At 45.1% G+C, this 15,772-nt stretch overlaps 2 protein-coding genes across 4 annotated transcripts in view; one reads left to right on the top strand and one right to left on the bottom strand.

Moving 5' to 3' along the window:
* Window positions 1–6,562: 6,562 nt before the first annotated feature.
* Window positions 6,563–6,835, bottom strand: LOC136377294 (prothymosin alpha-like). Its single transcript, XM_066343856.1, has one exon. The coding sequence runs from the start codon at window positions 6,833–6,835 to the stop codon at window positions 6,563–6,565; it is 273 nt and encodes a 90-aa protein (XP_066199953.1).
* A 7,811-nt stretch (window positions 6,836–14,646) lies between these two features.
* TMEM62 (transmembrane protein 62) overlaps window positions 14,647–15,772 on the top strand; it is a 55,134-nt gene continuing 54,008 nt past the window's right edge. For 2 of the 3 annotated variants that reach the window (XM_066342230.1, XM_066342229.1), the window contains exons 1-2: window positions 14,647–14,957; window positions 15,221–15,332. In XM_066342230.1, the coding sequence (XP_066198327.1) occupies window positions 14,778–14,957; window positions 15,221–15,332 (292 nt within the window). In that variant the 5' untranslated portion in view covers window positions 14,647–14,777. The remainder of the gene's footprint in view (window positions 14,958–15,220; window positions 15,333–15,772) is intronic. The other variant, XM_066342231.1, reaches the window with a different exon arrangement.

The raw sequence follows: 15,772 nt of genomic DNA, 5'->3' as shown, positions 1-15,772 counted from the left end.
CTCTGTGACTTTCTAAATGAACTTTCCCTTACAGTTTGAGTCTTGCCTCTGAATTCTTTCTTGGCCAGAACTCAAGTACTGTAATGAAGTTGCTGAACCAAGGTCTGGTCTGAATCCACTGGTCTAACTAACATCTGGTGCTGTTTCACCACCAACAATAGGACCCAGTTTGCACTAGACTGAATAAATCCTAGGGTTTAAGTGGTGAACAGATTAAATAGACATGGAAAAATGTCCAGGATCTGAGTAAATTCTGGGAACAAGACCCATAATGATTTGAGTACCTGTCAATGAAGCCCACCAACCATCTATATATTCTACCCAGGCCTTTCTCCCTCCCTCCCTTCCTTCCTTCCTTCCTTCCTTCCTTCCTTCCTTCCTTCCTTCCTTCCTCCCTTCCTCCCTTCCTCCCTTCCTCCCTTCCTCCCTCCCTTCCTTCTTTCCTTTCTTTCTCTCTCTCTCTTTCTTCTTCTTTTTTCCTCAGAGACAGAGACAGAGAAAGGGACAGATAGGGAGAGACAGACAGACAGGAAGGGATAGAGATGAGAAGCACCAATTCTTCATTGCGGCACCTTAGTTGTTCATTGATTGCTTTCTCATATGTGCCTTGACTAGGGGGCTACAGCAGACCGAGTGACCCCTTGCTCAAGCCAGCGACCTTGGGCTCAAGCTGGTGAGCTTTGCTCAAACCAGATGAGCCTATGCTCAAGCTGGCGACCTTGGGGTTTCGAACCTGGGTCCTCCATGTCCCAGTCTATGTTCTATCCATTGCGCCACCACCTGGTCAGGCCTCTTTTTCTTTAAAAAAAAAAAAATTTTTTTTTTTTGAGTATTGTTTACTCTTTGGAGAAAAGGTTTGTAATAAAAGTGGAGGTGAATTTAGTACAAGAAATAACACAACAATGTATTATTAACAGAGATGAAAGGCAAAAAGAATCCCTTAGGCACAGAGTGAAACCAGATACCATAACAATTGTGCAGCAGACATGGTGAACAAACAGGCCAAATCAGAAAGTCAGAATACTTTGGAAGAGGCTGCTTCAGAAAAATAAAAATGACACAATACTTAAAGGGTTTAAAAGTACCCACTAGAGCTTTAGACAGCTGGTAAAGAGTTTGAATTAGTGATAAGAACTTGGAAAACCAAACAGAAAAATCAAGATAATCCATCATGGAGGGAACATAAATTGTGCAAGAAAAAATATTGTTCCTCAAACAGGAGTTAGCAAAATATGGCTCCCAAATCCCCCTGCTACCTCTTTTGTACAGTTTTCAAGCTAAGAATAGTTTTTACATGGTTGAAAAAAGTCAAAAGAATATTTCATAATACATGAGCTTCAAATTTTATGTTTATAATGTTTTTTTTGGTTTATTTTTGTGTTGTTTTTTTTACAGAGACAGAGAAAGAGTAGAGAGAGGAATAGACAGGGACAGACAGGAAACGGAGAGATGAGAAGCATCAATCATTAGTTTTTCTTTGCGCGTTGCAACACCTTAGTTGTTCATTGATTGCTTTCTCATATGTGCCTTGAAGGCCGCGGGCCTTCAGCAGACTGAGTAACCCCTTGCTCGAGCCAGCGACCTTGGGTCCAATCTGGTAAGCTTTTGCTTAAACCAAATGAGCCCTTGCTCAAGCTGGCGACCTCGGGGTCTCGAACCTGGGTCTTTCTGATCCCAGTCCAACGCTCTATTCACTGCACCACAGCCCGGTCAGGCTGTTTATAATGTTTTATTGGAACACTGCCACCTCATTCATTTATGTACTGATAGTGGCTACTTGAGTGCAATGGTCGAGTTGAATATTTGCAATGAGATAATCTGGACCACAAAGCCTATCTGTCCATTACTGAAAAATTTGCTAACTTGAAGTTTTTCCCCCCCTCCTAACATGGTCATTGTTGAAAACTCAAACTATGGATAAGTGAAGAGAATATAAATAATCTATAACCTCATAGTCTCACTATCCCAAGAAAACCATTATAAATAGTTTGGTATATATACTTCCAGGTTTTTATCTGTGTGTGTGTGTGTGTGTGTGTGTGTGTGTGTGAGAGAGAGAGAGAGAGAGAGAAATGGCATTATACTGTAGTTTTAGAAAATACTCATTAACATGTTATTAACATATTTTCATGTGATTAATATTTTTCTTCAATATTACTTAAATTATTGATTGTATGTTATTTCCTTATATGACTGTCATTCTGTTTTTAAGACTTGTGGACCATTTACAGTACTTTTTAATTTTCTTCTATTATAAACTTTGTTTTAATAACATTACTTATTGGTAAATATTTATAAACATCTATATTTTTCCTTAGGGTTAGTTATTGTAAGTAGAAATATTAGGTCAAATAGAGTGCACATTTTTTTTTTCATTTTAAAATGAAGTATGAATTTATATTTTTGATTAAATATTTCTCATAACATTTTTCTGGTAAATATTTTAGAGTACTAAAAATTACTTTAACATCCCTGACCAGTAGGTGGCACAGTGGATAGAGCATCAGCCTGGGACACAGACGACCCAGGTTCAAAACCCCAAGGTCACCAGCTTCAGCACGGACTCATCCAGCTTGAGCACGGGCTCACCAGCTTGAGCCCTAGTTTGCTGGCTTGGGCAAGGAAGGGGTCACTGGCTGGCTGGAGCCCTGGGGCCAAGGCACATAAGAGAAAGCAATCAATGAACAACTATGGTGCTGCAGTGAAGAATTGATGCTTCTCATTTCTCTCCCTTCCAGTCTGTCTGTCTGTCTGTCTCTCTCTCTCTCTCTCGCTAAAAAAAAAAAAAAATTACACTAACATGTACAAGTTAAAGAATAACAAAATGAATACCAGTGTATTCACTACTGGCTTAAGAAATAAAAGCTAACTTTTTTTAAAGGGGGCTAAAGCTGGGTTTCTATTTGACAAAGATGCACAGTATGTTCTTTAAAAAAAATTCGTTACATACTTTCTGGAACCCAAACTCCTATCCAGACCACTAGTCATGGAGACCATAAGCTAAATATAACGATTCACATACAGAACGGGGCTTATTCACTATCTGCCTGTGGACAGTTGGTGTGTAGGAGTGCAGGTTGAGCGCCGGCCCCGCTGGCCACTTTGAAAGCGACCCACCACAGAGGAGGCCAAGCCATTGGGCTGCCTCCCCCTTGATGTGCGGGGCAGGGGAGCTTGTTCCACTGTTGAGAGGCAGGGCGAGGGCTGCTGGATCTCCAGGTTTTTTCTGGTAGTGAGTCCGGCAGCCCTACTGACCCTGATACCATGCAGGAGGAGAGCTGGAGGTTTTCCCCATTGGCCAACATGGTGCAGGGGAGGTGTCTTACACTGAGATTGCTAAAGGCTAGAAAGATAAATGGAAAGGGTCCCGACTGCCCAAAAAAGGAGCAAGATAATTGGATGGGGAAAAAAAGCCCATTCCTCCCTATTCTTATAAGAACTTCCCTGGCTGGATTGCTCAGTTGGTTAGAATGGTTGTCCCTGCCCACAAAGGTTGTGGGTTGCATCCCAGGTCAAGGCACATACAGGAGCAGATCAATATTTCTCTCTCTCTCTCTCTCTCTCCATATATATGTGTACGTGTGTGTGTGTGTGTGTGTGTGTGTGTGTGTGTATATATATATATATATTTACAGCTAGTGCTCGACTTACAACCAGGATTGCTTCCAACAGACCGGTCATAACATGATTTGGTAGTAAGTTGAGTAGGCTATATGTACAGTACTGTGAAATGATGTTACAAAAATCTTTAAGTCAAAGACAAAGACAATTTCCTCTTGGTAGACATCTTGGGAGGGGTTTGATGAAAAATGTCCAAGACACAAAACACAAATTGCTGTACTGAGTCTGGGATAACAGTTGAAATGGTGAACGTAGAGATGGTAGTGCTGCTGGAAGCTGGTCCACACTGTCCTATGCCCAGCTGGGCAACGCTTGTGCTGCCAGACGCGGAGCAGTCGTGGCTAGTGATTGTGGCCGTAAAGTCGAATGGTCGTAAGTTGCACAGGTCATAAGTCGATCAATACCTGTGTGAGTGTGTGTGTGTGTGTGTGTGTATCGTTTCTTCTATCTAAAATTAATAAATTTAAAAAATTTAAGAACCAAGGGCTTGAGCAAGAAGATGAGATGTTCTTTGAGATGAGAGTCCACCATTCTCCCAGGTCATGGCACCTAAATAAAACTCTTTTCTTTTGCAACAGCATTTGTCTCATGAGTTTGGCTTTTGTTGTGGCAGGCAGGCACAGGGGTACCTGCCTTTCGGTTACGCTATGTTGTAAGCCCTCCTTGGAATCCTGAACTTAAGAGAGAACTTCAGCTAGTGTGACACAACTATGACCTCACACAATTCTGAGAGAGCTTCTGCTGAAGGGCTGACTTTTAAATATTAAAAACATAAGAATGTAACCAAAATATTTTTCTGGTAGTTTTAGTTGTAATTGATTAGTTTGAGGTTTTTTCTTTTGTTTTAGAGCAAGTCAGCAAAATAAAATTCCAGTTTATGTTAGACAACATTGTTTCACACATACATTGAACAGGCCAAAAATAAATAAATAAACAGCAACTTCATAGACAAAAAAGAAAAGGAAAATAGAAACCCTTTATCTTTGGCCTTTTAACCATCTCATACAAACTACTTATAGTACAGCTAAGCACATAAACAAAAAGTTACTGGAATGACTGAAATAAGAGTGTTTTGTTGTTTTTGCTTTTTTTTTTTTTACAAGGTTCCTCCCCCCCTCCTTTGAGATTATAATGAGCATAGTCACACCATAGGTAAAGTCAGAAGTAGAACAGAGGCTGTTCCAAAGGCTGGTTTGGTCATCCTGACATTATTAAAAATAGCTGACCCCTAACAATATCTACAAAAATACAAAATGTGTCCCTGGCCAGTTGGCTCAGCAGTAGAGTGTCTGCCTGGTGTGTGGAAGTCCTGGGTTCGATTCCCAGCCAGTCCCAGCACCCATCTGCTTCTCCACCCTTCCCCCTCTCCTTCCTCTCTATCTCTCTCATCCCCTCCCGCAGCCAAGGCTCCATTGGAGCAAAGTTGGCCCGGGCACTGAGGATGGCTCCATGGCCTCCACCTCAGGCATGAGAATGGTTCCAGCCACAACGGAGCAATGCCCCAGATGGGCAGACATTGCCCCCTGATGGGCATGCCAGGTGGATCCCGGTCAGGTGCATGCGGGAATCTGTCTGACTGCCTCCCCGCTTCTAACTTTGGAAAAATACAAAAAAAATTAAAGATATATATATATGTATGTGTGTGTGTGTGTGTGTGTGTATAATGTAAATAAAAAATACAAATTTTCCTTTTTTTTGCTAGAGAGAGAGAGAGAGAGAGACAGGAACAGACCTTGGGAGATGAGAAGAATCAATTCTTTGTTGCGGCACTTTAGTTATTTATTGATTGCTTTCTCATATGTGCCTTGACCATGGGGACTCCTGCCGAACCAGTGACCCCTTGCTCCAGCCAGCACCCTTAAGCTTCAAACCATTGACCTTTGGGCCCAAGTGAGTGGCCATAGGTTCATGTCTATGATCCCATCTTCAAGCTGGTAAGCCCACACTTAAGCCAGCGAACTGGGAGTTTTGAACCTGGGTCCCTCAGTGTCCCAGGCTGACACTCTATCCACTGTGCCACCAACTGGTCAAGCCGCCCTTCCTCCTCTTTGTCCTCCCTTCCTTTCTTTCATGAGAGGAGGGGAGATAGACAGACTCCGGCACTGACCGGGACCCACCCAGTAACCACCGTCTGGGTCCAATGCTCTGCCCATCTGAGGCCATGCTCACAACTGAGCTATCCTCAGCACTTGAGCCTGATGCTCAGACCAATCAAGTCACTGGCTGCCAGAGGGGAACAGGGAGAGAAGCGAGAGAGGAGGGGAAGAGAAGCAGATGGTCGCTTCTCATATATGCCCTGATGGGGGATCAAACCTAGGACGTCCGCTCTTCCACTGAGACAACTGACCAACGCTCTTCTACTGAGCCAACTGGCCAGGGCCACAAATTTTCCTTTTTAAAGTATTTTTATTTTAGAGAGAGAGAGAGAGACAGGATAGAAGAGAAATGATCAACTCGTAGTTGCAGCACTTTAGCTGTTCACTAATTGCTTCTCATACGTGCCTTAATGGGGGAGGCCTCCAGGTGAGCCAGTGACCCCTAGTTCAAGCCAGTGACCTTGGGGCTCAAGCTAGCAACCTTTGGGCTTAAGTGGGAGACCTCAGGATTTTGAACCTCGGTCCTCAGTGTCCCAGGTCCCTGCTCTATCCAATGCCCCACCACCAGGTCAGGCCCTTTTGAAAGTACTTTTAAGAAAAATATGCAAGGTCTTGGAAGTTTTGTTTTTTTCCTTTTCCCTGTGGCAAATTCACATGGTGGTCTGGCTTGGGTGGTGGAGAGTGTGTCATCTGTGGGTGGATGGGACTCTCCCTCCAAGGTGACCTATTAGATTCTGAGGCAGGAAGTGGAGGGTGAACAGGTCACTGGGGTCTTTTTCTTTTCCTTTTTCTTTTGCTGTCTAGTCATTCTCATTGGTCTTCTTGTGTCCACATCATCATCCTTATTATTCAGCTGCCCCATTGCTTGTAGCTACCTCAGCTTCATTTACATTTCCTTCCTCTTCCTCAGCATCATCTTCTTTCTCCTCCTTTTCCTCCTCCTCTTTCCCTCCTTCTTCCTCTTCTTCTGCCTCATTGTCAGCTTTCTGCTCCCCATTTTCATTAGTGTTCCCATTAGCAGGTGTGTCTCTTTTATTCTCTAACACCTGCACAACTTCCTTCTTTTTTAAGCCCTTGGTGGTGATCTCGGACCTGGTGTCCATGGCTCCATCTAACATGGTGGGGTACTCCAGTGATCCAATGCAGCAGATAAAAAAAAAAAAGAAGTGAGAATTCGAGGACTCTGGCAAGAAAGCTGCGGGAGTCTGTGGTGGAGGTGGCTGTCCCAAGTGGAGAAATGGACACAGAAACAATACAAAGATAGTTTTTCAGAGCAACCAGTGGGTGCTTTTTCTCATTTTTGACAATTAATTTAGTCTCTGCATTTTTTTAAGACTTATGAATTTATGCTTCATTGCATGGATGGCAAAATGGCATTTATATGACAGGAATGTGAAAGCTGACAATCTTTTTTTATTTTATTGATTTTAGACAGAGGGGAAGAGAGAAACATCAATTTGTTGATCCACTTATTTATGCAATCATTGGTTGATTCTTGTATGTGCCCTGACCAAGTTAGAACTGGCAACCTTGGCATATTGGATCACGCTCTAATCAACTGAGTTACCTGTCACAAACAAGTGTTTTTCTGTCACATACATTTAAATATACAGTGGTACCTTGAGAAACGAGCAGACAAACATACTTTTTAAAAGATACAAGCTGTGACTTGGTTCGTGTTTTTGTTCAAGATCTCAGCAAAATTCCGAGATACGAGTTGTGATTCAGGAAGCTGCTGCTAGTTGGCACGTTGGTGCATAGGTCCAGTACCGGCAGCACAACACCAGCATCTCATTCTCACGTGTTACCCGCAGAATCAAGTCGAATCTTGTGTACTGTACTCATTCTTGCATAATTTTTGCATTTTTTTACTAACTTTTTTTGTGTGCTATCATGGGGTCGAAGAAAGTGAGGGTAAAGGACAGTGGTAAGAAGAAGAAGAGAATGATGTCGCTAGAAGTAAAGAAAGAAATGATAGAAAAACATGAGCGTGGTGTACAAGTGATTGAACTGGCAAGGCTGTACAACCGCAATACATCTACAATTTGTACCATCCTTAAACAAAAGGATGCCATAAAAAGTGCAAATCCAGCAAAAGAAACTACAATTCTGTCCTAATTAAGGACAAATATCCATGGGTGAAAGAGAAAGAGCTGGCAGGAGATACAGTGACAGAGACTGTAATATGCGAAAAGGCGTGTATTATTTACATTGACTTGAAGAAGGAAAAACCACTGGCCCTGGCCGGTTGGCTCAGTGGTAGAGCGTCAGCCTGGCGTGCAGAAGTCCCAGGTTCGATTCCCGGCCAGGGCACACAGGAGAGGCGCCCATCTGCTTCTCCACCCCTCCCCCTCTCCTTCCTCTCTGTCTCTCTCTTCCCCTCCCGCAGCCGAGGCTCCACTGGAGCAAAGATGGCCGGGCGCTGGGGATGGCTCCTCGGCCTCTGCCCCAGGCGCTAGAGTGGCTCTGGTCACAACAGAGCGATGCCCCGGAGGGGCAGAGCATCGCCCCCTAGTGGGCAGAGCGTCACCCCCTGGTGGGCGTGCCGGGTGGATCCCGGTCGGGCGCATGCGGGAGTCTGTCTGACTGTATCTCCCCATTTCCGGCTTCAGAAAAATACAGGAAAAACAAACAAACAAACAAACAAAAGAAAAACCACAAACCTCAAAAAAGGCAGCAGAAGATACATTTAAGGCCAGTCATGGCAGGTTTGAAAATTTCAAGAAGAGATCTGGCATCCACTCGGTGGCGAGGCATGAAACTGCGAGTGCTGACGTTAAGGAAGCTGAGGGGTACATCACATATTTTGCTGCGCTTATCGCAAAGGAAGGCTACATCCCCCAACAAGTGTTGAATTGTGATGAAACAGGATTGTTTTGGAAAAAAATGCCCCGGAGGACTTTCATCACCACAGAGGAAAAGAAGCTGCCAGGCCAAAGACCCATGAAGGACCGTATGACCCTTGCATTGTGTGTAAATGCTAGCGGTGACTGTAAAGTAAAGCCACTGCTAGTGTATCATTCCGAAAATCCTCAAGCCTTTAAGACTCACAAGGTTCTTAAAGAAAAACTGCAGGTTATGTGGCGCACCAATGCTAGGGCATGGATTACGCGGCAGTTTTTTATTGAATGGGTAAATCTCGTCTTTGGTCCTGCAGTGAAGAAATATCTTCAAGAAAATAAACTCCTGATGAAAGCATTACTAATCCTTGATAATGCTCTAGCCCACCCACCTAGTATTGAAGATGACATTCTCGATGAGTTCAAATTCATGAAAGTCCTCTACCTCTCACCCAATACAACTTCAATCTTGCAACCTATGGATCAGCAAGTCATTTCCAACTTTAAAAAGCTTTACACAAAGCATTTGTTCCGCTGCTGCTTTGAGGTGACAGAGAATACAATTCTAACACTTCAAGAGTTTTGGAAAGATCGTTACAACATTGTGATATGTTTACGCATTATTGACTTGGCATGGCAAGAGGTTACAAGAAGAACCTTGAACTCAGCATGGAAAAAGTTATGGCCTGATGTTGTTGCAGACAGGGACTTTGAAGGATTCGAACCAGAGACCGAGACTGAGGTAGAAGTGTTGGGGGAGATTGTGTCCCTCGGAAAGTCGATGGGTCTGGAGGTAGATGAGGGTGACATAAACGAGCTCGTCAAGGAACATGAGGAGGAACTCTCAACTGAGGAGTTGAAGGAGTGACAGATGATGCAACATACGGAGCTTCTGCAAGAGATTAGTAGTGAGGAGAAGGTAGAGTCGGAGGAAGTGATTTCTACAAGTGAAATTAAAGACATGCTGGCAATGTGGGAGAAGCTTTCAGGTTTCATTGAAAAGGAACACCCAGCCTGACCAGACGGTGGCGCAATGGATAGAGCATCGGACTGGGATGCAGATGACCCAGGTTCGAGACCCCGAGGTCGCCAGCTTGAGCATGGGCTCATCCGGTTTGAGCAAAAGCTCACCAGCTTGGACCCAAGGTCGCTGGCTTGAGCAAGGGGTTACTCGGTCTGCTGAAGGCCCATGGTCAAGGCACATATGAGAAAGCAATCAATGAACAACTAAGGTGTTGCAACGCAAAACTGATGATTGATGCTTCTCATCTCTCTCCGTTCCTGTCTGTCTATCCCTCTTTCTGACTCTCTCTCTGTAAAAAAAAAAAAAGAAAGAAAGAAAGAAAGGGAGAAAGAAACACCCAGAAAAAGTTTCAACTGGTTGTGCTTCAGCACTCTTTTTTTAAGTTTTTTCTTTTTTCTTTTTTCTTTACAGAGACAGAGAGAGAGAGAGAGATAGAGAGAGAGAGAGATAGGGACAGACAGACAGAAACTGAGAGAGATGAGAAGCATCAATCATCAGTTTTTCATTGTGTCACCTTAGTTGTTCATTGATTGCTTTCTCATATGTGCCTTGACCGCGGGCCTTCAGCAGACCGAGTAACCCCTTGCTTGAGCCAGCGACCTTGGGTCCAAGCTGGTGAGCTTTTATGCTCAAGCCAGATGACCCTGCGCTCAAGCTGGTGACCTCAGGGTCTCGAACCTGGGTCCTCGGCATCCCAGTCCAATGCTCTATCCACTGCACCACCACCTGGTCAGGATTCTTCAGCACTTTTTTTTTTTTTTTTTTTTTTTTTTTCTGAAGCTGGAAACGGGGAGAGACAGTCAGACAGACTCCCGCATGTGCCCAACCAGGATCCACCCAGCACGCCCACCAGGGGTGACGCTCTGCCCACCAGGGGGCGATGCTCTGCCCCTCCGAGGCGTCGCTCTGCCACGACCAGAGCCACTCTAGCGCCTGGGGCAGAGGCCAAGGAGCCATCCCTAGCGCCCGGGCCATCTTTGCTCCAATGGAGCCTTGGCTGCGGGAGGGAAAGAGAGAGACAGAGAGGAAGGAGGGGTAGGGGGTGGAGAAGCAAATGGGCGCTTCTCCTGTGTGCCCTGGCCGGGAATCGAACCCGGGTCCCCCGCACGCCAGGCCGACGCTCTACCACTGAGCCAACCGGCCAGGGCCTCTTCAGCACTTTTTAATGACTTTTTTGTCACATTTCTGTAACATTTTAAAAGGCAGGCAAAAGCAAACCTTTTGGGTAGATTTTTATTCAAAAGTCGTGCAAGTGAAAGTGCAGAAAGTGCAGCCAAAAAGGCAAAAACAGGTGATGATTAAATGAAAAATACGTAATGTTAAGCTTAGGTTAAGTTTAAAGTTAAGAAAGTGCATTTTTTTACAATTAAGTTTTTGTGGTTTCATTTTAAGTAAAGAAAGTGCAGGGTTTTTTGCCTGACCTGGTGGTGGTGCAGTGGATAGAGCTTCGGACTGGGATGCAGAAGGACCCAGGTTCGAGACCCCGAGGTCGCCAGCTTGAGTGCGGGCTCATCTGGTTTGAGCACGGCTCACCAGCTTGGACCCAAGGTCGCTGGCTCCAGCAAGGGGTTGCTCGGTCTGCTGAAGGCCCGCGGTCAAGGCACATGTGAGAAAGCAATCAACGAACAACTAAGGTGTTGCAACGCGCAATGAAAAACTAATAATTGATGCTTCTCATCTCTCTTCGTTCCTGTCTGTCTGTCCCTGACTATCCCTCTCTCTGACTCACTCTGTCTCTGTAAAAAATAAATAAAATTTAAAAAAAGAAAGTGCAGTTTTAGTTTACACTGAGTGTTAAGAAAATGCAGTTTTAGTTGATGTGTCTACAGTGTCTACATCCCTTCCTCCCTCCTCCTCCGCCATTCACCTCCGTTAGCCACACTCACCTGTCTCCAAGGTAAGAAAACACTACTAAATAACACTTTTTTCTTTTATATATATTGTTATGCATTGGTAAAGTATACATGTGTTTCTTAATTAAAAACATATTTTTTCATAATTTAGGATGGTTTGGGGATGTTTCACAGGGCTGGAATGGATTAAATCTATTTCAGTTATTTTAAATGGGAGAAATTTGTTTGATATACGAGTTGACTGACTGACAGGCTTGGTTACAGAACGAATTAAACTCTTATCTCAAGGTACCACTGTATGTAAACAATGGATTTGATATTATCCATACTTGCCTTGACTGACTCATTCCAAAGTGGCTATATGGTAATTTCAGTTATATATGGAATCTGAAGAACAAAATAAATAGACAAAACAGACTTATAGATACAGTGAGCAAACTGAGGTTTGCCAGATAGGAGGAGGTTGGGAGATGGGTGTAAAAGGTGAAGGGAGTAAGAAGTCATCAGAATATAAGGTACAGCATAGGAAATGTGGTTAATAATATTGTAATAGCCTGACCAGGCCGTGGCACAGTGGATAGAGTGTCAGACTGGGATGTGGAGGACCCAGGTTTGAGACCCTGAGGCCGCCAGCTTGAGTGCAGGTTCATCTGGTTTGAGCAAAGCTCACCAGCTTGGACCCATGTCACGGTCCAGCCATGATGAGTTTATTACGGGGTCTTTGAACAGGAAAAGTTATGGAATTAAATAAATGATAGACAGAGACTTAAAGATATATACATATAGATGGGTTTGAGAGGATGGCACGGAGAATAGTCTCTACTGTTCCTCAGCTGTAACATGGCTGCTCCCAAAGCACATGAGTTTTCATTCAGGGAAAAAATGTGGTCCATTAGCAATTTAATTATTTTTAAGACAACTCAAAGACAACCCTCACCATACCATTTAAATCTAACTTTACACCAATAAGAAACTAGCTTTCAGCCCTGGCCGGTTGGCTCAGTGGTAGAGCGTCAGCCTGGCGTGCAGAAGTCCTGGGTTCGATTCCCGGCCAGGGCACACAGGAGAAGCGCCCACCTGCTTCTCCACCCTTCCCCCTCTCCTTCCTCTCTGTCTCTCTCTTCCCCTCCCACAGCCGAGGCTCCATTGGAGCAAAGATGGCCCGGGCGCTGGGGATGGCTCCTTGGCCTCTGCCCCAGGCGCTAGAGTGGCTCTGGTCGCAAAAGAGCAACTCCCCAGAGGGGCAGAGCATCGCCCCCTGGTGAGCAGAGCTACGCCCCTGGTGGGAGTGCCAGGTGGATCCCTGTCAGCGCATGTGGGAGTCTGTCTGACTGTCTCTCCCCGTTTCCAGCTTCAGAAAAATACAAAAAACAAACAAACAAACAAAAAAAGAAACTAGCTTTCAGCCTCTTCTGGAGAACATGGGTAGGACAAGTGAGAATTAGGTATAGCTTTTTGTTAACTTAGTCAGGTGAGGTTGGGGGTTGGGCCCAGCACCTCTGTCCCCTAAATATATTCCAATTAGAAAAATACTCTATTTATTTATTCGATCCCCAACAGACCCAAGGTCGCTGGCTTGAGCAAAGGGTTACTTGGTCTGCTGTAGCCCCACGGTCAAGGCACATATGAGAAAGCAATCAATGAACAACTAAAGTGCCACAACAAATATTGATGCTTCTTACCTTTCTCCCTTCCTGTCTTTCTATCCCTATCTATCCCTCTCTCTGATTCTCTCTCTTTCTCTGTCAAAATAATAATAATAATAATAATAATAATAATAATATTATAATAACTATGTATGGTGCCAGATCTTGCTCTCTTTATGGAATAACAAGAAATTTACCTTTCTCCTTTGACTATTAGGAACTGAAAGCCACTTTTTAATGCTGATTTGTAATTATTAGCTGGTCAAACCAGTATTTCCCTGAGAAGCACTAGCTATACTTAAATAAGTAACTTCCTGTTTCTACTCATTTTGAGCTCTGTGAGTGAGGTAGGTTGGTTACAATTCAGGTCTGAAATGCAGACTGCCGGCCTGTGTGACTTGAAACCATGTTTCTCTGTCCAAAATGTCTTTTTTATTTTTTTTTTAATGTGAGAAAGAGAGAAAGGGACAGACAAGGACAGATATGAGAAGCATCAACTCATAGTTGCAGCACCTTAGTTGTTCACTGATTGCTTTCTCATATGTGTGTGTGTGGGGGGGCTACAGCAGAGATAGTGACCCCTTGCTCAAGCTAGAGACCTTCCGGCTGAAGCCACTGACAATAGGGTCATGTCTATGATCCCACGCTCAAAACAGCGAGCCCGTGCCCAAGCCGATGACTTCCAGTTTCAAACCTGGGTACTTGTTCCAGTTCGACACTCGATCCACTATGCCATCGCCTGATCAGGCCATTTATTGCTTTCTCATACATTCCTTGACCAGGGGGCTCCAGCCAAGCCAGTGATCCCTTGCTCACGTCAGCGACCATGGGGGTACTGTCTGTGATCCCATGCTCAAGCTGGTGACCCGCGCTCAAGATAGATGAGCCACCCCAAGCCTGCAAGCTGGGGTTTCAAACCTGGGTCCTCAGAGTCCCAGGCTGATGCTCTATCCACTGCACCACTGGTCAGGCTTGTTCTTATTCTTGCCCTTGTTCTTGTTTTATAATTTAGCAGCTTGACCATAGTAATCCTGCTTTATTTCTTCACTCTTTTCCTAAGCGCGAATCTAATTCTTCTTTTGTGCCTGGCCCATAAGAAATACTTAAAATGTACTAAATGAACGGTATACACCGTTTTGAGATATTATGTAACCAAGACTATATGAAATCAGGTTTAGGAAAGAATGACTTTCACAAAGTATCCCTATTACATCTACCAAAAAACAACTATGGAAGTACGTTGTTAATAATTAGAAGGATCCAGAGTAAGCCAATTGTCACATTTGTATTGCAATTTAAAAAGCGTCCTCGTGCATACTTTGATTCTTACAACAACCCTGTGAAGTATGTGTGGGAGGTATTATTAACTCCGTTTTACTGGTTAGGAAACCGACTCACAGAGGTCAAGAATGACTAAGGCTTCCGCCTCCCGGAACCGGCTCCTTCCCTGCCACTCTCGACAACCGTGATTGGCGTTGGGTGTCTCGGTTTGCTTTCCGTCACCCTCACTGCTTAAGCAAACCGACCCCAGAGCTGCTGGCGGCCGCGAGGGGCAGGTGCCCCGGAAGGCGCAGGTGCCGGAACCGCGGTCCGGAGCGGCGCGGTAGGCTCCGCGACCGGAAGTGCAGAGGCGCAGCTCCTGCGGGCGCTGCGCGGTACCTACCCGGGCGAGCAGGAGCTGCGCCCGGGCGGGCTGTATGGCCGCAGTGCTGGTGTTCAGGGTGGTCGCGGGCCTGGCGGCCGCGGCGCTGGCAGCCGTACTCCTGGAACACTACGGCCTGGCCGGCCAGACCTCGCCGCTGCCCCAGCCCCGCGTACCCCGGAGATGGCACGCTACGCCTGGCCCTGGACCCGGCAATGTCTTCTGGGGTCTGCAGGTGACGCAGAAGGAGTCTGGCGGGGGGTGGGTGCTGAGCTGACACGACTTGGTGAGACGCCGGCAGTTTCCTCGGGGCCACGACCCGTGACTGTTTGGGTCCCAAACTCCAGGGGGGAGGGGGGGCTCGGTCCATCCCCTGGGTGGGTCCTTGATGCACTGCATCTTCGCCTTTTCCTAACCTCCAAGAGAGCTGGTGGGTCGCTCTGTCCGTGCTACCTCTTCCTCACTCAGGGATCTCTGTTTAATACCTGCTTTCGGTAGATATCCGACATTCACCTCAGCCGGTTTCACGATCCAGGAAGAGCTGTAGATTTAGAGAAGTTCTGTTCTGAAACTATTGACATCGTTCAACCAGCTCTCGTCCTAGCAACAGGTAGGGAGGATTTACGTGCTGTCTGTCGTGTTTTGTGGCCCGGAAGGTAGAATGCTAACCAGGGCTGCAGCTTTTCAATTTGGGGGACATGGGAAACACTTATTCCACAGCCCCAGGTGGCCCCTCCTCCTGTAGAGGAGGTAATACACTATAATTCTGTGATAACTGAGTTCCAGGCTAAAAGATCTGTCAAAGCAAGGTTATATTTTTATTAAAGCGGTAGGAACAGGACTCAGTGTTCTCATTTCAATGTCTGCTGAATTTGTATCTGTTTTTGTTGTTGCAGTCCTAAATTTGCAAGACACTTAGGGAAAGCCCTTTAACCACAAATCAAAAGTTATCTTTTTTAAAAAAATTATAAAACAAACTTTTCCATGTTCTTTACAGAGGTAGTTAATCTTATATTGTCAGTTGTTTGAGGCTTGAATAAATCAGGACAC

Source organism: Saccopteryx leptura, chromosome 6 (assembly GCF_036850995.1).
Source record: "Saccopteryx leptura isolate mSacLep1 chromosome 6, mSacLep1_pri_phased_curated, whole genome shotgun sequence".
Lineage (NCBI taxonomy): Eukaryota > Metazoa > Chordata > Mammalia > Chiroptera > Emballonuridae > Saccopteryx > Saccopteryx leptura.
Note: the sequence above shows the minus strand (reverse complement) of the source record. Positions and strands in the feature narration are given on the sequence as shown.

What these genes read in the sequence shown, in the direction of transcription:
- LOC136377294 (XM_066343856.1), bottom strand. Translation starts at nt 6,835, where the DNA reads ATGTTAGATGGAGCCATGGACACCAGGTCCGAGATCACCACCAAGGGC.